We start from the raw sequence: 23,868 nt of genomic DNA on the forward strand, positions 1-23,868 counted from the left end.
CACACACACACACACACACACACACACACACACACACACACACACTGCCCAGATCCGTATAAACCGAATGCATTCACACAGAGTGGAGGAAATCTCGGCATGTTTTCACCACGTTATTTTAGCGCGTATGTAGCGTTTTAACACACCGCACATGCCGGGATCCTCGTCCGAGTTGTCCCCGCAGTCGTCCTCGCCGTCACACAGACACACACGCAGCTTACACAGCGTGTTATTGCACACAAACTCGTCAGGACGACACGTCACCACACCTGCACAGAAATAACACACAGCATGGGGTTTTACTGCACGTCTCGACACAAACAGAACATTCTCCCTGCTTTCACACACCTAGTTTAATTCAGCACACACACACACACACACACACACACACAGTCCACCTTGGATGTGAAACACTCTAAACATGTCACAGGTGCACAGCTTTCAGTGTTTAGATTCCTAAAAATACAGCTGCAATTTTTCCAAACACCAAGATGAAGCCTTTCATCTGCTCTATTCAATCACACACACACACACACACACACACACACAGGGGAATGTTGCTCTCACACCAGAGTGTGTGTAATTGTGTGTGTATGTGTGTAAGGACAACAGACAGTCATTATGTTGGTATACGGCAGCATTAGGAGTGTAATGAGGTGTGTGTCCTCAGTAAATTGTAGAGACGTCTCGGGGTCTCAGCTCTCAGAGTTTCTGTTGGTTTCCTGGGAAATTAGAGACATTTCGCTAACTAGCACATGACTCTGTCGATGTGGACCGCCCCCCTTCCCCCTTCCCCCTTCAAATTTACCTGCCTGAGTGTTCTTTAATAATTTAAAGCAGAAACACTGGGAACATATCAGCTCTGTGTACAGTACTCACTCCAATAATAATAATAATAATAATAATAATAATAATAATAAAACCGGATGTCTAGAATACCTGTACTGACAATAACACATGCAGGAGAAATACAGTAGTCAACTAAAAACATTTCATTAAATGAAAAATAAACAGACGAGGTGTCCAGTGCGTTTACACTGTCAGGGGAAAAAGCGGAAGAAATAAAAAATAAAAATAAAAACTAAGATATTTTAGGTGACGACACAGAGATCTTTAGACTGTTATTTTATTTACAGATCCAGCTGTAATTTTATTTCTTATTCAGTTTAGGCTGTGATTGTACTTTTTGATCAATCAACAAATTACCAGAATGTACACTTATTCTAATTTCAGATAATAATAATAATAATAATAATAATAATAATAATAATAAAAGGTTTTAATAATTAAGGAGACGCTTTGGCTTGAAGAATGTGAATCCACTGTGATCCAAGCTCTACGTTCAGGATCGTCGTCAGGAGATGGTGTGTTTTTACCAGTGAGTCAGTGAAAGTGATGATGTCACAGGTCACGTGACTGTAAACGCACCGTGAGTACAGTTTTCTTCATCGCTGTGGTCCAAACAGTCGAAAACACCGTCACATCGCCAGACAGCAGGAACGCAGTGAGCGTGGTTACGACACACAAACTCGTCCTGATTACACTCCCGAGAGCAGTCCACCTGCACGCACACACACACACACCCCAGTCAAATTAATGACCTTTTCCACTTTGACCTTTAATCTCTGTTCAAAATTGCCTTTAATATTCAAATGTGTGCTGGTTTAATCACATCTATTACAGCAGCTTAATGTGGAGAGCAGTAATTATACCACTGAGGTTAGTGTGTGTGTGTGTGTGTGTGTGTGTGTGTTTGTGTATTACTGACTTCATCGGACCCATCTGTACAGTCGTTCTTCCCATTACATCGTGAAGTCGCCGACACACAGCCTCCTCCTGCGCACACATACTCACTCTTACTGCAGGACGCTCCGGCTACACACACACACACACACACACACACACACACACACACACACACACACACACACAAACAGGAACCAGAATGACAGGTGTGAAACTTTTGCTTCTAACTCTACGTTCACACTATCAGGGGACGAGTCGCTTGTGTCTCTTTTGTGGGCGTGGCCTGTCTAACAGTGGTAGCTATACAGTATATACTTACTTCTAAAGCTAACGAGTTAGTTACACAGACATGAGAAAATCTCAGCTAAATCTCAGGTGTGTGGCTTGTCTGTTGAATCACGCCTCCGTTTCATGCACGTGCGCAGGAAGTGAACCTCTGTGTGATCGTGATCGTCTGGCGTTGTCGGTTGTCCTTTTAGCAGACTGGGTCACACTCCACTTAAATTAACCAATAAAACAGCTTGTAAGTAAATGAGTCCATCGACAGAGTAGCAGAGGGGTGCTGATAAACACTCACTAATCGCTCTGGATGTCCCTCTGTCTCATGCATGGTTTTCTTTACTTCTCTACTAGTTAGTGTACAAATGTAGAAAAACAAACCACATCAGATTAACAGTGTGTATGTGCTGAGTAATCTGATTATCAGGATATAATCCGGGTGAAGACATGCGCTGATATCGGATTCATTTCTTTTGTGCTGTGTGTGTGTGTGTGTGTGTGTGTGTGTACCAGTCATGGCCGTGTTTGCTGGTTTGCAGTTGAGTTCGTCCTCTCCGTTCTTACAGTCTTCTTGTCCGTCACACACCCACTTAACAGAGATACACAGCCGATTCTCACACTGATACTGACCATCAGCACAGCGGCTCTCGCAGCCCCTCTACACACACACACACACACCAACCACATATCACATATCAAGATGTCATATCAACCGCTCAGATTCCGAAAACAGAGCTGAAGCTAGCCAATCACATGGCAGCTCTCACACACCTCGTCAGAGTTGTCGGTGCAGTCAAAGTCTCCGTCACAGCGGAAGCGTGCAGACACACAGTCTCCGTTAGCACACACAAAGTCCTTCGAGCTGCATGTCAATGGCTCTGAGGGAACATGCACACACACACACACACACACACACACTCTGGTGACCAAAAAAATGTGGTAGCAAATTTTAATGTTAAAAAAAAAAACATAATTTATACCACTTTTATAAAAAGTTAGCACTTGATTGGGTTTAGGGGTGGAGCTAGTGTTAATATTGGGTTTAGGGGTGGAGCTAGTGTTAATATTGGGTTTAGGGGGAGCTAGTGTTAATATTGGGTTTAGGGGTGGAGCTAGTGTTAAGATTGGGTTTAGGGGTGGAGCTAGTGTTAAGATTGGGTTTAGGGGTGGAGCTAGTGTTAAGATTGAGTTTAGGGTGGAGCTAGTGTTAAGATTGGGTGTAGGGGTGGAGCTAGTGTTAAGATTAGGTTTAGGGGTGGAGCTAGTGTTAAGATTGAGTTTAGGGTGGAGCTAGTGTTAAGATTGGGTTTAGGGGTGGAGCTAGTGTTAAGATTGGGTTTAGAGGTGGAGCTAGTGTTGAGATTGGGTTTAGGGGTGGAGCTAGTGTTAAGATTGGGTCTAGGGGTGGAGCTAGTGTTAAGATTGGGTTTAGAGGTGGAGCTAGTGTTGAGATTGGGTTTAGGGGTGGAGCTAGTGTTAAGATTGGGTTTAGGGGTAGAGCTAGTGTTAAGATTGAGTTTAGGGTGGAGCTAGTGTTAAGATTGGGTTTAGGGGTGGAGCTAGTGTTAAGATTGGGTTTAGGGGTGGAGCTAGTGTTAAGATTGAGTTTAGGGTGGAGCTAGTGTTAAGATTGAGTTTAGGGTGGAGCTAGTGTTAAGATTAGGTTTAGGGGTGGAGCTAGTGTTAAGATTAGGTTTAGGGGTGGAGCTAATGTTAAGATTGGGTTTAGGGGTGGGGCTAGTGTTAAGATTGGGTTTAGGGGTAGAGCTAGTGTTAAGATTGAGTTTAGGGTGGAGCTAGTGTTAAAATTGGGTTTAGGGGTGGAGCTAGTGTTAAGATTGGGTTTAGGGGTGGAGCTAGTGTTAAGATTGGGTTTAGGGGTAGAGCTAGTGTTAAGATTGAGTTTAGGGTGGAGCTAGTGTTAATATTGGGTTTAGGGGTGGAGCTAGTGTTAAGATTGGGTTTAGGGGTGGAGCTAGTGTTAAGATTGGGTTTAGGGGTAGAGCTAGTGTTAAGATTGAGTTTAGGGTGGAGCTAGTGTTAAAATTGGGTTTAGGGGTGGAGCTAGTGTTAAGATTGGGTTTAGGGGTGGAGCTAGTGTTAAGATTGAGTTTAGGGTGGAGCTAGTGTTAAGATTGGGTTTAGGGGTGGAGCTAGTGTTAAGATTGGGTTTAGGGGTGGAGCTAGTGTTAAGATTGAGTTTAGGGTGGAGCTAGTGTTAAGATTGAGTTTAGGGTGGAGCTAGTGTTAAGATTAGGTTTAGGGGTGGAGCTAGTGTTAAGATTGAGTTTAGGGTGGAGCTAGTGTTAAGATTGGGTTTAGGGGTGGAGCTAGTGTTAAGATTGGGTTTAGGGGTGGAGCTAGTGTTAAGATTGGGTTTAGGGGTGGAGCTAGTGTTAAGATTGAGTTTAGGGTGGAGCTAGTGTTAAGATTGAGTTTAGGGTGGAGCTAGTGTTAAGATTAGGTTTAGGGGTGGAGCTAGTGTTAAGATTAGGTTTAGGGGTGGAGCTAGTGTTAAGATTGGGTTTAGGGGTAGAGCTAGTGTTAAGATTGAGTTTAGGGTGGAGCTAGTGTTAAGATTGGGTTTAGGGGTGGAGCTAGTGTTAAGATTGAGTTTAGGGTGGAGCTAGTGTTAAGATTGAGTTTAGGGTGGAGCTAGTGTTAAGATTAGGTTTAGGGGTGGAGCTAGTGTTAAGATTGAGTTTAGGGTGGAGCTAGTGTTAAGATTGGGTTTAGGGGTGGAGCTAGTGTTAAGATTGGGTTTAGGGGTGGAGCTAGTGTTAAGATTGGGTTTAGGGGTGGAGCTAGTGTTAAGATTGAGTTTAGGGGTGGAGCTAGTGTTAAGATTGAGTTTAGGGTGGAGCTAGTGTTAAGATTGAGTTTAGGGTGGAGCTAGTGTTAAGATTAGGTTTAGGGGTGGAGCTAGTGTTAAGATTAGGTTTAGGGGTGGAGCTAATGTTAAGATTGGGTTTAGGGGTGGGGCTAGTGTTAAGATTGGGTTTAGGGGTAGAGCTAGTGTTAAGATTGAGTTTAGGGTGGAGCTAGTGTTAAAATTGGGTTTAGGGGTGGAGCTAGTGTTAAGATTGGGTTTAGGGGTGGAGCTAGTGTTAAGATTGGGTTTAGGGGTAGAGCTAGTGTTAAGATTGAGTTTAGGGTGGAGCTAGTGTTAATATTGGGTTTAGGGGTGGAGCTAGTGTTAAGATTGGGTTTAGGGGTGGAGCTAGTGTTAAGATTGGGTTTAGGGGTAGAGCTAGTGTTAAGATTGAGTTTAGGGTGGAGCTAGTGTTAAAATTGGGTTTAGGGGTGGAGCTAGTGTTAAGATTGGGTTTAGGGGTGGAGCTAGTGTTAAGATTGAGTTTAGGGTGGAGCTAGTGTTAAGATTGGGTTTAGGGGTGGAGCTAGTGTTAAGATTGGGTTTAGGGGTGGAGCTAGTGTTAAGATTGAGTTTAGGGTGGAGCTAGTGTTAAGATTGAGTTTAGGGTGGAGCTAGTGTTAAGATTAGGTTTAGGGGTGGAGCTAGTGTTAAGATTGAGTTTAGGGTGGAGCTAGTGTTAAGATTGGGTTTAGGGGTGGAGCTAGTGTTAAGATTGGGTTTAGGGGTGGAGCTAGTGTTAAGATTGAGTTTAGGGTGGAGCTAGTGTTAAGATTGAGTTTAGGGTGGAGCTAGTGTTAAGATTAGGTTTAGGGGTGGAGCTAGTGTTAAGATTAGGTTTAGGGGTGGAGCTAGTGTTAAGATTGGGTTTAGGGGTAGAGCTAGTGTTAAGATTGAGTTTAGGGTGGAGCTAGTGTTAAGATTGGGTTTAGGGGTGGAGCTAGTGTTAAGATTGAGTTTAGGGTGGAGCTAGTGTTAAGATTGAGTTTAGGGTGGAGCTAGTGTTAAGATTAGGTTTAGGGGTGGAGCTAGTGTTAAGATTGAGTTTAGGGTGGAGCTAGTGTTAAGATTGGGTTTAGGGGTGGAGCTAGTGTTAAGATTGGGTTTAGGGGTGGAGCTAGTGTTAAGATTGGGTTTAGGGGTGGAGCTAGTGTTAAGATTGAGTTTAGGGTGGAGCTAGTGTTAAGATTGAGTTTAGGGTGGAGCTAGTGTTAAGATTAGGTTTAGGGGTGGAGCTAGTGTTAAGATTAGGTTTAGGGGTGGAGCTAGTGTTAAGATTGGGTTTAGGGGTAGAGCTAGTGTTAAGATTGAGTTTAGGGTGGAGCTAGTGTTAAAATTGGGTTTAGGGGTGGAGCTAGTGTTAAGATTGGGTTTAGGGGTGGAGCTAGTGTTAAGATTGGGTTTAGAGGTGGAGCTAGTGTTAAGATTAGGTTTAGGGGTGGAGCTAGTGTTGAGATTGGGTTTAGGGGTGGAGCTAGTGTTAAGATTATGTTTAGGGGTGGAGCAAGTGTTAATATTGGGTTTAGGGTGAGCTAGTGTTAATATTGGGTTTAAGTGGAGCTAGTGTTAAGATTGGGTTTAGGGGTGGAGCTAGTGTTGAGATTGGGTTTAGGGGTGGAGCTAGTGTTAAGATTATGTTTAGGGGTGGAGCTAGTGTTAAGATTATGTTTAGGGGTGGAGCTAGTGTTAAGATTGGGTTTAGGGGGAGCTAGTGTTAAGATTGGGTTTAGGGGTGGAGCTAGTGTTGAGATTGGGTTTAGGGGTGGAGCTAGTGTTAAGATTATGTTTAGGGGTGGAGCTAGTGTTAAGATTGGGTTTAGGGGGAGCTAGTGTTAAGATTGAGTTTAGGGTGGAGCTAGTGTTAAGATTATGTTTAGGGGTGGAGCTAGTGTTAATATTGGGTTTAGGGGGAGCTAGTGTTAAGATTGGGTTTAGGGGTGTAGTTAGTGCTAAGATTGGGTTTAGGGGGAGCTAGTGTTAAGATTGGGTTTAGGGGTGGAGTTAGTGCTAAGATTGGGTTTAGGGGTGGAGCTAGTGTTAAGATTGGGTTTAGGGGTGAAGTTAATGTTAAGATTGGGTTTAGGGGTGAAGTTAATGTTAAGATTGGGTTTAGGGGTGGAGTTAGTGTTAAGACTGGGTTTAGGGGTGGAGTTAGTGTTAAGATTGGGTTTAGGGGTGGAGTTAGTGTTAAGATTGGGTTTAGGGGTGGAGTTAGTGTTAAAATTGGGTTTAAGGGTGGAGCCAGTGTTAAGATTGGGTTTAGGGGTAAAGTTAGCATTTATAGTATAGCCCTTACCCATCTAAAATCCACCACTGTTTGCTGAAATTTCTCCAGACATCAGGACATTAATCCAAGCAGCCTGGTTGGATGAAGTGTTTAAATAAAACTCCATGTGTGAGCCATAAAAGCTGAAAAGCCGGCATCAGTGCTGTTGTGTAACGGTGACGGAGGAGGATATAACTCTACACAGACGGCTCTGTAAATACTGACAGTAAATAACCCACTATCTGACAGCAATTAACCGTCCCGGAGTAAATAACCGTAATTACACATGACATCTCTGACAGCGGGCGAATCTGCGGTGGCTGAAGAGATACTGCGAGTCAATAAAGAGATAAAGCAACGTTCCAGCATTTAATAAAAACATGATCAAAACATGCCCTGAATATTAAATCACTGCTCCTGCAGCTTATTCAGCAAAACAGCAATAAGGAAAAGCATTTAGAGCTAGACACATGAGGTTATTTGAGGTTAGTGCCTGTTTCTAGCTTTCCTGTGAGACAATTTACTTAAAAGCATCACAAAGATTATCTGGAAGGGGGTGGGGGGAGACAGAGAGAGAGAGAGAGAGTGAGAGAGCGAGAGTGTGAGTGAGAGAGAGATATCAGTGTGATGCTTGCTCTACCATTTCACAAAGATCTTTGTGGTGTATGTTTAAATCCTGACATGTAGTCGGAGGTCGTCTGTTGGGATGAGTGATCTCTACCAATCACAGAGGTGGGCATGTCATTTTATTACACACTGATATACAAGTATTATCCATGCTTGTTGTAGGGGGCGTGGCCGCTCATTAGTAGGTCACATGACCATAACATGTCTGTAGTGCGAACCTGTGCTAGGAACTCAGCAACTTCCCTAAAACCCCCGGAAGCATGGCTTCTCTGACACGCCCTTTTAAACCTCGCCCATATTTTATTGTTCTGTGTTCGAAACCTTTTGAGTTTGGAGACGAGAGAAAAAAGAAAAGAGCGACCGCTTCCTGGAGCGCCTTTATACTGTAGAACAAACACAAAACCTCTTTTCTTACAGGATATAACACTGTCTGTACCTACAGGTCTGTTCAGACAGGATCCATACGGTGTATATATCACCTGGAGTTCATTCTACTGCTCTGTTTCCAGATGTGTGCTCGAGCAGTCTGTATAAAATTACTGACATAATGGATTCAGACAGGAATAAAATCCCAGACATACTCCGGGAATAATTACATCACACTCCTCCACATGGAAAACTAATCCCATCTGAATAGGGGTTTAGAAATGCTTGGTTACACACAGGGATGTGATTGTGTTTCAGCTTCAAGAGCCTGCGACTTTAGGCTCTTTAAGCGGACGACCAATCAGCAGCTTCAACTGAACTCACAACTGAACTCTTTCCTTTCTTCCATTCCTTCATCACTTTCAGCTCACTGCTGCACAGAATTCTCTTCAGGACCTGCACATGCAGGCAGCTTTCTAATTCTTTTCATTTCAAATTTGATTCATTTGTAAACAATTACTGTTGCTTTAAATTTTATCTTCAGCACCTTGAGATCTTACTGTAAAGGACATGAAAAATGACAATTATTATCAAATTTATGGTGATAAAGATGTTTGTGAGAAAGATGAAGATGATGGTGAAGACAAAACAAAGGAGGTGATGAAGATGATGGTGTCATGGTGATGATGGCGATGATGAATGTGGTGGTGGTGGTGATCAAGACGAGGATGGTAATGTTGATTGATCATGGTGAAGATGATGGTGATGAATGATGGTGATCATGGTGAAGATGATGGTGATCATGGTGAAGATGATGGTGATCACGGTGAGCATGATGGTGATGAATGATGGTGATCATGGTGGAGATGATGGTCATCATGGTGATGAATGATGGTGAACATGGTGGAGATGATTGTGATCATGGTGAAGATGATGGTGATGAATGATGGCAATCATGGTGGAGATGATTGTGATCATGGTGAAAATGATGGTGCTGAATGATGGTGATCATGGTGAAGATGATGGTGATGAATGATGGTGATCATGGTGAAGATGATGGTGCTGAATGATGGTGATCATGGTGAAGATGATGGTGATGAATGATGATGATCATGGTGAAGATGATGGTGCTGAATGATGGTGATCATGGTGAAGATGATGGTGATGAATGATGGTGATCATGGTGAAGATGATGGTGCTGAATGATGGTGATCATGGTGAAGATGATGGTGCTGAATGATGGTGATCATGGTGAAGATGATGGTGCTGAATGATGGTGATCATGGTGAAGATGATGGTGCTGAATGATGGTGATCATGGTGAAGATGATGGTGATCATGGTGATGAATGATGGTGATCATGGTGATGAATGATGATCACGGTGAAGATTAGGGCTGCACAATTAATCGGATATCGATCGCGATTACGATTTTGACCGCCCACGATTAAATGAACATGATCGACTGCGATATTAACGTTTAAAGTTCGTCCTCCGCTCATAGAAAACTCCGCTGCAGATCAAATCAAGCACTTCCTAAATTTGCAGCCAATCACATAGAGTGGCGCAGGGATGACGTCATTTTGTAGTGCCAAAACCCGGAAATGGAGTTAGCATTTTAGCGCTCGAGTGGCCAGCTTTGCTTCGAGCTCCAGTGCTTGCGCTAGGGGAAATCATGACGTTAACATGATGCTAAATGGCACTACAGAGGTTGTCGGGGACATTAAACATCATCACGCCAAACAGGAAGACCATTTCACTCGCATTTGTGACTGTAAAGTACTTTGTGCGACTGTGAATAAATATTTATTCGCACTGGTGCTTGTGACCTGTTCGGAGTTGTATAATACAATCGGAATAAAAACTACAGGAAGTCCAAAATGCATCTACACCGCGCAACAGTTACTTTCACACTGCTTTTCATTTCCTCAGTCAACAGAACAAGTGTGTAAATACTGCAGAGAAGCCATTATGATGTAGAGAGTAACTCTGTACATCATCTGCTTCTCTCAACTCTCTGATCTCACAACCGCCATCTTTTATTGATCCCGCAAAATGACCCGCACCTGCACCTGCTCGTGTAGACACAGCATCGGGCGGAGTAAATTAATAATAATGCTAACGCTACAAAGTGGGTTTTAATTCAAACTTCTTTATTAAATAATTCCTCAGCAACCATAATCAAGAGTAGAACTGTTCAGAAGTACACTGCTGCTCTCCTTCACGCGCTTCACTAACTCAAATACATAGCGTATTCACTTCATTTAAACTCAGGGTTGCCAGATATCACTAGAAAAGTCAGCTCCATTTTCCATGTTTTAAATTAATCCCCCCCAAAAACACAATATTATCAGCAGACATGGCAACACTGTACTGGGGAACCGATCTAAAAGGAACACCTGATAAACAAACAAACAGAAAACTAATGAAATGTAAAGACAGAAAATGTCTTTGATGAAATAAGCCTTCCTAATATGGGTCATTTTTGTGTTAGTCTACTTTTAATTAGGACTCTTTATTGTTTAAGATATTTAAAAATAAATAATGCTTGTTTATTTATCAATTAACCAACAGTATTTCTCATTGCTATTATTTTATTTCAATTAACAGTGACCATGAGCAGAGAGTTTAACTGTTTATGATCTCCTGATTAGAGCTTAAACAAAAAAAGATTGGTATCTGGATCGGTTTCGGTCGTAAAAATCCTGATCGGAGCATCCCTAATGAACATCATTAAACTAAAGCGCTTTGCATCTGACGGGTAAATGAACTCACCCAATCACATCCTATATGAGATTATTCAGATATCTACACAATATACACAGAGCGGTTCGAGAACTGAGTACAGCCCAGAACCATGACAGTGGAAAATGTCTAATAGTGAAGCTTTAAATATATTTAAGAGGAGCAGACTTCAAACACTGAACGTTGATGTTTATTGTATTTGTTTACAAGGTGGAACAGGTAAACAGTTGTTGTTTTTTGCATACAGTCTGTAAAATTAACTGAAAATATTAACTTTAGTTTATCAGAAGGCAAAATAATGTGTCCTGGCTCATACTATGTTCCTAAATTCTGTCATAATTGACCAGCTCAGCTTTTCTCATGCCTACTTGTGTGTTATATTGTGGCACATTAACGCACACATTAATAATTTTTAAAAACCCTCAACTTCAACTGTGCTCCTAAATTTTTGTAATTGGGTGAACAAGTTGTTGCCTTTTCTGCATTCGCCTGAATTGTTTTCATTTGGTTGCATATTGTTATATTTGATCGCATATTTTCATTTGGTTGATGGCATTTTTATTTGTACTTATCCTATATTTTGGGTACAATTTTATTTATATTTTGCTTCTATGAGATGATGCACTTTAAGGATCAGTCTAATTTGATGCCAAGATTTGTACATTAGCAGGAATGTAGCACAACATGGAGGTGAAAGCAGCGGTCTGTTTATTTAAATGTGAAAGTACAATAAAAATATGTGGTCACTAAAATCAATGAATAATCGTGATAAATAATCGAGATCTCAATATTGATCAAAATAATCGGGATTATCATTTTGGCCATAATCGTGTAGCCCTAGTGAAGATGATGGTGATGAATGATGGTGATCGTGGTGAAGATGATGGTAATGATGGTGATGATGGTGAAGATGATGATGATCATTGTAATGAATGATGGTGATCATGTTGAAGGTGATGGTAATGATAGTGATCATGGTGAATATGATGGTGATGAATGATAGTGATCATGGTGATGAATGATGAAGATCATGGTGAAGATGATGGTGATCATGGTGAAAGTGATGGTAATGATGGTGATCATGGTGTTGATGATGATGAAGATCATGGTGAAGATGATGGTGATCATGGTGAGGAATGATGGTGAAGATGATGGTGATCATGGTGATGAATGATGGTGAAGATGATGGTGATCATGGTGAGGAATGATGGTGAAGATGATGGTGATCATGGTGAGGAATGATGGTGAAGATGATGGTGATCATGGTGATGAATGATGGTGAAGATGATGGTGATCATGGTGAGGAATGATGGTGAAGATGATGGTGATCATGGTGAGGAATGATGGTGAAGATGATGGTGATCATGGTGATGAATGATGGTGAAGATGATGGTGATCATGGTGAGGAATGATGGTGAAGATGATGGTGATCATGGTGATGAATGATGGTGAAGATGATGGTGATCATGGTGAGGAATGATGGTGAAGATGATGGTGATCATGGTGAGGAATGATGGTGAAGATGATGGTGATCATGGTGATGAATGATGGTGAAGATGATGGTGATCATGGTGAGGAATGATGGTGAAGATGATGGTGATCATGGTGAGGAATGATGGTGAAGATGATGGTGATCATGGTGATGAATGATGGTGAAGATGATGGTGATCATGGTGAGGAATGATGGTGAAGATGATGGTGATCATGGTGATGAATGATGGTGAAGATGATGGTGATCATGGTGAAGGTGATGGTAATGATGGTGATCATGGTGATGAATGATGGTGAAGATGATGGTGATCATGGTGATGAATGATGGTGAAGATGATGGTGATCATGGTGAAGGTGATGGTAATGATGGTGATCATGGTGAGGAATGATGGTGAAGATGATGGTGATCATGGTGATGAATGATGGTGAAGATGATGGTGATCATGGTGAAGGTGATGGTAATGATGGTGATCATGGTGATGAATGATGGTGAAGATGATGGTGATCATGGTGAGGAATGATGGTGAAGATGATGGTGATCATGGTGATGAATGATGGTGAAGATGATGGTGATCATGGTGAGGAATGATGGTGAAGATGATGGTGATCATGGTGAGGAATGATGGTGAAGATGATGGTGATCATGGTGATGAATGATGGTGAAGATGATGGTGATCATGGTGATGAATGATGGTGAAGATGATGGTGATCATGGTGAAGGTGATGGTAATGATGGTGATCATGGTGAGGAATGATGGTGAAGATGATGGTGATCATGGTGAAGGTGATGGTAATGATGGTGATCATGGTGATGAATGATGGTGAAGATGATGGTGATCATGGTGATCATGGTGATGAATGATGGTGAAGATGATGGTGATCATGGTGAAGGTGATGGTAATGATGGTGATCATGGTGAAGATGATGGTGAAGGTACTCACTGCAGTTCTCCTCGTCTGAATTGTCTCCACAGTCGCTCTGGGCGTCGCACCTCCAGTGATCCGGGATGCAGTTATTATTCCTACAGCGGAACTCATGTGGCCCACACGTCTTCTCATCTGATCCAACACAGCAAGGGAATCAAACACACCCACATTATCCCTCATCACTCACAACGTTCAGCTGAACACCATCACATTACTCGCGGAACACATTCACTTCCTCAACACCGAGAGGGAGTCTATAAGTGGAGGTAATTTACACGCAGACGTCGCATCATCAGTTCTCATGTGGAACTGATTAGTTTCTGTGTGAAATAATCTGCAGTCTGAGAACATTCATCACGCTGAGATAATATCATCACACATCGCTGATGAATATTTTACTCAGGTTCAGAGTCAAGATCTTTCTGGACCTTGCTGAATCATTAAAGGTTTGGTTGATATTCTGCACATTTCAGTAAGGAATAAAACAGAACGGACATTCTGTTCCAGAAAAATAATCAGCGCAGAGGTGTTACAGAACGACGTCGTACTTTTTATCCGTTTATAGTTGAACGAATCAAGCTAGTTCCCGTTCTCACTGGCGTTATAGCAGCTATAAACAGGGCGAGGCTCACCACAGTCGGCCTCGTCAGATCCGTCGGCGCAGTCCGGGTCCTCGTCACACACCCACAGCTTGGAGATGCAGTGCATGGTGGTCTTACACTGGAAGTGTGTGGGCGAGCATGTGTTTTCAGCTAGAGCAACACACACACACACACACACAATAAACCCTTAACTATATGCTCTGACCAAGTGCCGTTAAACTCTAATTGTCCTCTTCCTTTCCTCGTTAGCGAAAAGCTTCTCATATTTCTCAAAAATTTCTCCACTCCATTAATCTTTACAAATTATGGCGTGTTCTGATTGGTCGAGAGCGTTAGAGCGGATGATACACAGTGTACAGATCATGCACGGTATTTACTATAATACAAAAAAATCGTTATTTACGGAGATCTTTTTGGGTAGATTTGTGCACTTACTGAAGTGTTGCGGTGATTCCGCAAGAGATATTAAATATTAAATCATATTTAAATGAGACGAAAGTTCAGATCTTAAAGAGAAAGCAAAGCTAAAACTCTTAAACGGTTTCAATTTGAAATACAAAAAACGATGGAAAAAAGAAGACCGTAGTGCGTGTGAACACGCAGCAAATCTCAAACATGAAAAGAACTTTACTGCAGTTACAGTAAAGCAAGTAGAACTCGAACCCAACAGGCCTTGAGCTCCTGAACGTGTTAAGTAACATCTTTTATGATGAGAAGGAAGCAACTGAAGAAAAACTATTTCAGACATTATTTTTCTGTGACCTCGACCCTGCTTGGATGATTATTCTGTATAAATCAGACAAACATTCCGACGCGCATTCTTGAGATATCGCACTAACAGGAATCTCAGAAGGCCGCATGGCGACACGCTTCCCCCGCCACCCGGGTGACAGAGGCATAACAACGATTAGAAGAAAACTTTTCAACTTCTCTACTCCGAGCTACTGAGACATTAAAAAAAAACATTAATAAAATAAAGGTTTGGACTTTACATGGTGTTATTACCCGCCCTTCAGTCATATTAACTCACAAACACAATCTCCTGAAGTTCCTGAAGTTCCTGAAGTGACGTTCAGACTGTAGTAACACTGCACGTGTTCAGTTAATCTGCATTAACCCCGCCCACTGTTTTACAATTTTAATTCAAAACGTTCACGTTGCTGTGAAAGACATGTTCCTGCGTAGAGGGCGTTAGTTAATCAGCTGCTGGGTGTTTAGCAAATTTGCTAAATTTTACACACAAACCATCAGTGTGTGTGTGTGTGTGGGGGGGGGGTGTGTGTGTGTGTGTGTGAAGTGTGTTAAACACTCACGGCAGTCGTGTTCGTCCTCTCCATCGCCACAGTCGTCCTGTCCATTACAGCGCAGGTTCACTGGGATACACTTGTGAGTCCCGGTGCATTTGAATTGTCCTGATAGACAGATATACGATTCTGCAAAGAGACAGAGAAAGAGAGAGAGAGAGAGACACACACACACACACACACACACAGACACCATTTAGTCTTTTGGACTGGTTATTTTTTTAATGTATTATTATTTCTGGGTGTGTTCCTCTCCTCTGTAAGTCTCACCACAGTTCGCTTCGTCAGAGTTGTCACCGCAGTCATTCTCTCCATCGCAGATGAAAGGAGGGAGAGCGCAGAGACCCGACCCACACTGAAATCGACCCGGCTGGCACTTAAACTCCGCTGAGAGGCGGGGGAACAAGACAAACAATATGATAGAATATGGTACACATCCGTCACGTTTCAATATAAACATGTGGACACACTAATGTTAAATATGGACTGTGGAGCGCTGTCTTGCCGATACATACGGCAGTCTGCAGGTTCATCTGAACCGTCACCGCAGTCGTCTACCGTGTCACACTTCCACCAGAACGGAATACACTCGTCTGTACCACAACGAAACTACACACACACACACACACACAATAAAAAAAAGCTAAAAGAATGATGTTTGTTATGGACATAAATGAGTGCGTGCTGTAGGTGCTTGGACCCTTAATAAAGAGCATTAGAGTGAATGAGTTAATAAACGTGAGACGCGTCACCTGGCTGGAGGTGCAGTTGGAAAGGCAGGTCTTGCTGTCATTGGCCAGGTAAAAGTGGGTGGGGCATGCACACCTATAGGCTCCGCCCGGAGACAACAGACACAGGTGACTGCAGCCTCCGTTATTCACCTGACACTGATGCTTCACAACTAAACACACACACACACACCAACAATTCTTTACTAAAATCAGTCCATCAGTCCGTGTGTGTGTGACGATTTACACGTGCAGGTGTAAATCATCAGCTGATCTGGAGTTAAGACATGGTGGACATTTCGTTTTTGTCCAAACTGATTCCGTTTTTATTTGTTACGTACAGTTATGTACAGTAGACAGCTTACAGTGAAAAAAACTGTTCCTGTAAATAAGTTTCTGTCTTGTAGACGTCCATGTGCTGATGCAGAACTCTATAAATATGCTAATCAGGTGTTTATACATGTGTTATAAAGTGGTTATAAAACTTATTAAAGTTGATAAGTCATGAAATAATAATAACACTGAGGCTTTTGGATCGGACTGCAACTCTACTGTGACCCCGTCATAAAAACCATATAAATATATAAATTAATTAAATACCCTCAGAGTCTTTTTACCGTCTGGTTGGCGTAGCGGATGATAAATTTTAATGTCACGGATGGTTTGCCAAGAGCTGAGCAGTTCCACGCGCCTCTCTCCGGAGGTTTTATGAGCTCGATTCAGCGTCCTCCTCTTCTGATCGCTCCAGTAGAGAAAATCCTCAAACAGGGTGAGACTCGTCACCTCGCCCATGTCCTCGTTAGGCACTTTAACGAGATGAGACGGAATCAATTAGTGGCCACGCTGGAACACTGCCAGCTCACTCAGCAGAATCCACGCACGCACGCGCACACACACACACACACACGCACACACACACACACTTTCTCCTCTCTGGCTGTGTAGCAAACCTCACTGAAGTGCTTTCATTAGTATTCTCAAAGTGTCATGTCCACGCGTCTATATTTCCTGTGTCTGAGCCTGTATTTTTCCAGTTTCCTTATATGGTCATTGTTTTCCTGTTAAAATCCTAACTAATAAATTCAATATATTGAATCTGTTTAGTTGCCAAGTAATTTGTGCCATCTCAAAGTTGATTAAAGTGTAATTCCTCTTACACCACAACAACCTGCTAATGATTACACTTATTATTTATTAAAGCATGCCAATTCATACTTTTTATCCATTTATAGTTACAGTTAATGTTGTGGATCCTATGTTATAGCAGCTATAAACGGTCATTCCCTGACCAGCCTCTCGTTTTTCTCTCTCCTCAAGTTAATACAACGCAGCTGGTAGTATCCTGGAGTATCCTTGTACCTGCTGTTTTATTTCTGGACCCCTGTTGTGTGCCAAGACAAAGATTCTCAATCTGAGACGTCCTCATGACACATTTATCTCTCTCGGTTTCAGATAAAAGTAGCTTCAACATCTCTCTTTATTTCAGTCCAGGTATATCTCGGTGTTGAACCCGACGAGTGTTCGGTACCTCTGTGCGTCTTCGAGCCGTCCATGTCGGAGAACAGGATGTTGGTCCCGTCTGCCCAGTAAATCCTGCTGTTGACGTAGTCCACAGTGAGCGCAGACGGAGTGTGTGCGTCTGTACTGATGATCACTCGTGGATTGCTGCCGTCCATTCCCATCCGTCCGATGTGTGGGTGCTCGCAGCAGTCGATCCAAAAAACATAGCTGTAATACAGAATAAAACACTCGACTCCTGTAGAGTTCACTCTGTAGCACTGTCCTACCAGGTCTCATCGACTCACCTTTCATAGCTATACCATAACGCACATTTTATTTTTATCCTCAGTCCCCACCTCTTCTTATTACTCTCAGTGCTTTCAACTCAAGATGGTTAAGAAATACAAAATAAAATAAATAAGCTGGGTATAAAAAGAGGTTTTTGCGATTTAAAAACACATGCATTTAAAGGTGCATCACGTCAGATCTTTTCCCAAATTTAATGTGATACAGCAACCCACAAAATTCAAGTAGAACAAAGAAACATGCTTTAGGAAAAAACCCCCGAAAACACTTACAGTAACTCGTTTGAGTAAGTATGCACTCCCCTTAATTAATACTTTGTTAAAGCAGCGTTTGTAACACAGTGTTTTTGGGTAAGATTCTACCGACTTAACACGTCTCCAAAATAGGTTCATGGCTTGTCTGCAAAATGGATTGGTGTTCAGAGCTATCCATGAGTCTGTCTATCTTGACTAGAGCCCCAGGCCCAGCTGCAGAGAAGCAGCTCCATAGCATGATGCTGCCACCACCATGCTTCACAGTGGGGATGGGGAATTTTGGGTGATGAGCCATCTTGTTTTGGTTTTTATCTTTTACAATTTTGCCCAAAAAAGTTCTACCTTCTTAGTTCTACACATCTGGGGTGATTTAGGCAGGATTGGATTTTTTTTTTCAACATGAGAAAGGGCTTTTATACAAGATACAAGAGACTGTTGTCACATGCTTCCTTTAATGTTGCTGGAGGGCTCTTGGCAGCCTCTCTAATGAGTTTTCTTCTCGTCCTTTCGTTAGTCTTGGGGGGACGTCCTGTTCTTGGTGATGTCAATGTGGTGCTCCATTCCCTCCACTTGTTGACGATGGTGGATGATAGATGTTTTGGAAATGATTTTATACCCCTCTCCTGATTAATACTTTTCCACAGTGAGATCCCATACATGCTTTGTAAGCTCTTTGCAAACCATGACTTCAGCAGTCAGATGAAACCAAGAAAAAGATCTGACATGATTCGTCTTGGTTTAGTTTTTTAACAACACGAAAACCTTTTTTATTTTAACAGGAATGTGTAGGCTTTTTTATATCGCTGTACATCAGTGTATTACCCAGTTAAAGGGTCCAGTGTGAGAGAAGAAGGGTTTTGAAGTCCAGAGTTCATCAGGATGGTTGGGTAAAGTCCATTAGCCTTCGCTACCTCCAGTGTTTTTCTTTCAGCATCGCACCAGTACAGGTTTTTTCCGATCCAGTCGACTGCCAGGGCGTTCGGCACTGAGGTCCTGTGGATCACCTGCAAATTAAACAAACAAATAAATAAATAAATTATTAATAGATCTGATTCATTTTATTTAGCCCCAACTGAGACTCGGCAACCAGAGAGATTGGAAATGTGCGAGTTGTGGACCACCCTTTGAAAAAACAATTATACTACAGCAAGCAGCACATCTGAGTGAAAAGGAGAGAAATAGTTTAAAATTTAAGGTTAAAAATATCATACAGATTTAACAGCCTGTGTCAAGAGCCTTTACTAATTGTGTGGGGCCACAAAACCAAAATTTACAGGAAATAACTATCAAAACAACATTAAATCCCAATGGGTTAAAGTGTGAAGATAAGTGCGGAAAACAAGAGAAATATAAAGAAACAAAAAGGAACAAACAGGACTGAAGAGAAAACTACAGAGCAGGAAGGAACAGAAATAAACAACAGAACAAATCAGTCTGAATGTTTTAATGGTGTAGTGGGAGGAGCTTTAATTATGATGCAATGGGCAGAGCTTTAATTATGATGCGGTGGGAGGAGCTTTAATTACGATGCATTGGGAGGAGTTTTAATTGTGATGTAATGGGAGGAGCTTTAATTACGATGCATTGGAAGAAGTTATAATTATGATGTAATGGGAGGAGCTTTAATTTTTATGCAATGGGAGGTGCTTTAATTATGATGTAATGGGAGGAGCTTTAATTATGATGCATTGGGAGGTGTTTTAAATATGATGTGGTGGGAGGGGTTTTAAGTGTGATGTTGTGGGAGGTGTTTAAAGTATGATGTGGTGGGAGGGGTTTTAAGTATGATGCGGTGGGAGGGGTTTTAAGTATGATGTGGTGGGATGTGGTGAGATTGATTTTAAGTATGATGCGGTGGGAGGAGTTTTAAGTATGATATGGTGGGATGCGGTGGGAGCGGTTTTAAGAATGATGTGGTGGAGGAGTTTTAAGTATGACATGGTGGGAGGAGTTTTAAATATGATGTGGTGGGAGGGGTTTTAAGTATGAAGCGGTGGGAGGGGTTTTAAGTATGACGTAGTGGGAGGGGTTTTAAGTATGATGTGGTGGGAGGGGTTTTAAGTATGAAGCGGTGGGAGGGGTTTTAAGTATGACGTAGTGGGAGGGGTTTTAAGTATGATGTGGTGGGAGGAGTTTTAAGTATGACGTGGTGGGAGGAGTTTTAAGTATGACGTGGCGGGAGGAATTTTAAGTATGACGTGGCGGGAGGAGTTTTAAGTATGAAGTGGTGGGAGGGGTTTTAAGTATGATGTGGTGGGAGGAGTTTTAAGTATGATGTGGTGGGAGGAGTTTTAAGTATGATGTGGTGGGAGGGGTTTTAAGTATGACGTGGCGGGAGGAGTTTTAAGTATGATACGGTGGGAGGAGTTTTAAGTATGATGTGGTGGGAGGAGTTTTAAATATGATGTGGTGGGAGGGGTTTTAAGTATGAAGCGGTGGGAGGGGTTTTAAGTATGAAGCGGTGGGAGGGGTTTTAAGTATGACGTAGTGGGAGGGGTTTTAAGTATGACGTGGTGGGAGGAGTTTTAAGTATGACGTGGTGGGAGGAGTTTTAAGTATGACGTGGCGGGAGGAGTTTTAAGTATGAAGTGGTGGGAGGGGTTTTAAGTATGATGTGGTGGGAGGAGTTTTAAGTATGATACGGTGGGAGGAGTTTTAAGTATGATGTGGTGGGAGGGGTTTTAAGTATGATGTGGTGGGAGGAGTTTTAAGTATGATGTGGTGGGAGGAGTTTTAAGTATGATGTGGTGGGAGGAGTTTTAAGTATGATACGGTGGGAGGAGTTTTAAGTATGATGTGGTGGGAGGGGTTTTAAGTATGATGTGGTGGGAGGAGTTTTAAGTATGATGTGGTGGGAGGAGTTTTAAGTATGATACGGTGGGAGGAGTTTTAAGTATGATGTGGCGGGAGGAATTTTAAGTATGACGTGGCGGGAGGAGTTTTAAGTATGAAGTGGTGGGAGGAGTTTTAAGTATGACGTGGCGGGAGGAATTTTAAGTATGACGTGGCGGGAGGAGTTTTAAGTATGAAGTGGTGGGAGGGGTTTTAAGTATGATGTGGTGGGAGGAGTTTTAAGTATGATGTGGTGGGAGGAGTTTTAAGTATGATACGGTGGGAGGAGTTTTAAGTATGATGTGGTGGGAGGAGTTTTAAGTATGATACGGTGGGAGGAGTTTTAAGTATGATGTGGTGGGAGGGGTTTTAAGTATGATACGGTGGGAGGAGTTTTAAGTATGATGTGGTGGGAGGGGTTTTAAGTATGATACGGTGGGAGGAGTTTTAAGTATGATGTGGTAGGAGGGGTTTTAAGTATGATGTGGTGGGAGGGGTTTTAAGTATGATGTGGTAGGAGGGGTTTTAAGTATGATGTGGTGGGAGGAGTTTTAAGTATGATGTGGTGGGAGGAGTTTTAAGTGTGATGTGGTGGGAGGAGTTTGGGTTTTGGTACAGGAGTAGAGTGAAGGAGTCTCGCTGGATAAGTTTAAAATGAATAAAAACAGTTGTCCATAATTCACTCAGACTTTGTTAAAACTCTTCCTGTCACTTAACACGGTCATTAATGTTGTTATTGTCAAAATCAATTAGCGCCTCCCCACACGGAGCCCGAGATGTTCTGCCTTTACGCTGAGAACAGTGTGTGTTCCTTACACGAACTGCTTCACGTCCCACAGGCAATTTGTAAACTTTATTCTATCTGATGTAACACATCTGCAACTCTTTCCCTCAACCACCATGTGCCTTTTCTGTCAGCGTCAAACTGCAAATTGCACGTCACACGTCACTTTTCATTACGCAGAACAGAATTAAACTACAAAAATTCTACACTGCAGATATAATGAAGTGGAGGCCATGTCAGAGATAATTTATTCCACTTCAGTGTGAGCTGCGACTGCAGCAGTGGTGTTTCTCCTCTGGAGAATTCTGGGACACACACACACGTACATGCACACACGCACTCACACACGCACACAGTATACCTTGAGATCGCTCCCATTTATGCGCATCCTGTTGATCCTGCGTCCGCTTGGCCGGCTGCTGTCAATCCAAAACATCAAATCCCTTCTGTAGTCAAAGTCCAACGAGAGAACGTTACTGAGGCCCTGCACACACAGAGAGAGAGAGAGAGAGAGAGAGAGAGAGAGAGATTTTCAGACAAAAAAATTGGATAGAGCGAGATGATGGAGCCAGAAAAAGGGAGAGAGAAAGACAGTGAAACCGGGAGAGAGAGAGAGAGGGAGAGAGAGAAGGAGAAAGAGAGAGTGTTTTATTAATCAGTTATAAATCATAGATAAAGATTCATTATCAGTGATGATGTCATGCTTCATTCCTGCTCTAACTCCATCATCAGTCACGACCTAAAATAATCCACTCATTAATCCAACACACACACACACACACACACACACACAGCTCCAGCGGGTGTGTATATAGGGCCTGGTTTGACTATTAACAGATAAAGAAAGTGTTCATTCAGAGTCTGTCTCATTTTGTGCTGTAGTGCACTAGCTGTAGTTATTACAGTAGTGTGTGTTTACACTGTTACTACACTGTTACTACCCTGTTCCTACACTGTTACTACCCCGTTACTACACTGAAGAATAAAGTCACACTCACATCAGCAAAATTTAAAGTTACAGCTTTGCCTCTGACTGTTAAAGCACGTTCTGACCAATCAGAGTGCAGACTTAAACAGTAGTGAAGTGTATACAGTCCGGTGAGTTAAAGACAGTAACTAATCCCTGGTGCTCGTGTCATTACCTGTTTCAGCAGGGTGTAGTTCGAGCCGTCCAGGCTGATCCGTCTGATCTCGTGATGATCGGCCAGAATCAGAAAGGGCTCTTCTGCTAAACATAAACCACAAGCCAAGAGGTGAAAGGTCTACAGTTAACAGTAATGGAAGAGTCCGGCCTCCAGTTTTAGCGTGGTGCATTAAATGTGCTCGTGGAACCCTCTGCTCTCAGCGCACCGGTACCAGACTCAGATAGGAGGTGTGGCCTAAAGTCTGAAGGCGGAGCCTATATAGTAGAAGTGCGTTGAAAGAGTAAAGCGCGGTTTTAATCCAGACTCATTCAATTTAATAAACTGTGAATGGAGCTCCTGAGACCAACCATTTCTGACTGCTTACATCACGGTAAACCGGAGGCTGTTACTTGTTAGCAACATTAGCATCATTGGCACTAGTGTAAAGCTAAACAAGAAAACAGACGTCAAACAGGTCTCAGCTAATCGACTGCATTTGGGGACCACTGGGGATGTTTCACTGTTTGCAAAATGTGTGTGTGTGTGTGTGAGAGAGAGAGGGAGTACCTGAGACAGCTCTGCAGCTGTGTGCGTCCGTCTCCAGAGGTTTGTATCCATCTGCGCACACACACTTGTACGACCCGTACGTGTTTATGCACTGCTGGCTGCACGGGAATCTCTCCACACACTCATTAATGTCTACACACGTCCGTCCGTCTGTCTTCAGACGGAAACCAGGCCAGCACACACACTGCAGAGCGAACACACACACACACACACACACACACACACACACACGCTTGTAAGTGGCATCAAGCCTATTATAGAGACATTACTCCTTTGGCTCCACCCATAACCACGCCCCTTCTTAACCATTACCTGTGTCTAAAAGTTCTTTCACATACACAGTGTGTACTGTATCTGAACTGAACCTCAGTTCTCCCCCTTGCTGTGGTTCTTCAGGCAGGTGGGAACACAGCGATCACACTCGGGTCTGAGAGCGTCCGGGTGAAGCGCTCTCGGTCCGCTTCCAGGTGAGAAACTGATCTGACTCGGAATTGACTCACTGAAGGAAGTGAATCAAACTTTTTCCCTCGACCATACTTTCTGACCATTAA

General features: G+C 42.6%; 1 protein-coding gene across 1 annotated transcript in view; it reads right to left on the reverse strand.

Annotated features, from left to right (window-relative positions):
- The window catches only part of LOC128602607 (low-density lipoprotein receptor-related protein 1B-like), a 45,330-nt gene extending 21,726 nt beyond the window's left edge, over window positions 1-23,604 (reverse strand). The window contains exons 1-18 of the mRNA XM_053616495.1: window positions 23,587-23,604; window positions 23,318-23,501; window positions 22,769-22,854; window positions 21,988-22,110; window positions 18,833-19,014; window positions 17,479-17,678; window positions 16,568-16,756; window positions 15,975-16,123; window positions 15,738-15,831; window positions 15,493-15,609; window positions 15,232-15,351; window positions 13,949-14,068; window positions 13,332-13,448; window positions 2,797-2,903; window positions 2,536-2,683; window positions 1,769-1,869; window positions 1,429-1,561; window positions 147-269 (exon numbers count right to left, since the gene is read on the reverse strand). Coding sequence (XP_053472470.1) covers window positions 147-269; window positions 1,429-1,561; window positions 1,769-1,869; window positions 2,536-2,683; window positions 2,797-2,903; window positions 13,332-13,448; window positions 13,949-14,068; window positions 15,232-15,351; window positions 15,493-15,609; window positions 15,738-15,831; window positions 15,975-16,123; window positions 16,568-16,756; window positions 17,479-17,678; window positions 18,833-19,014; window positions 21,988-22,110; window positions 22,769-22,854; window positions 23,318-23,501; window positions 23,587-23,604 — 2,311 coding nt within the window. The remainder of the gene's footprint in view (window positions 1-146; window positions 270-1,428; window positions 1,562-1,768; window positions 1,870-2,535; window positions 2,684-2,796; window positions 2,904-13,331; window positions 13,449-13,948; window positions 14,069-15,231; window positions 15,352-15,492; window positions 15,610-15,737; window positions 15,832-15,974; window positions 16,124-16,567; window positions 16,757-17,478; window positions 17,679-18,832; window positions 19,015-21,987; window positions 22,111-22,768; window positions 22,855-23,317; window positions 23,502-23,586) is intronic.
- Between the last annotated feature and the right edge of the window lie 264 nt (window positions 23,605-23,868).

The sequence above is a fragment of the Ictalurus furcatus genome, chromosome 27 (assembly GCF_023375685.1).
Source record: "Ictalurus furcatus strain D&B chromosome 27, Billie_1.0, whole genome shotgun sequence".
Taxonomy (NCBI): Eukaryota; Metazoa; Chordata; class Actinopteri; order Siluriformes; family Ictaluridae; genus Ictalurus; species Ictalurus furcatus.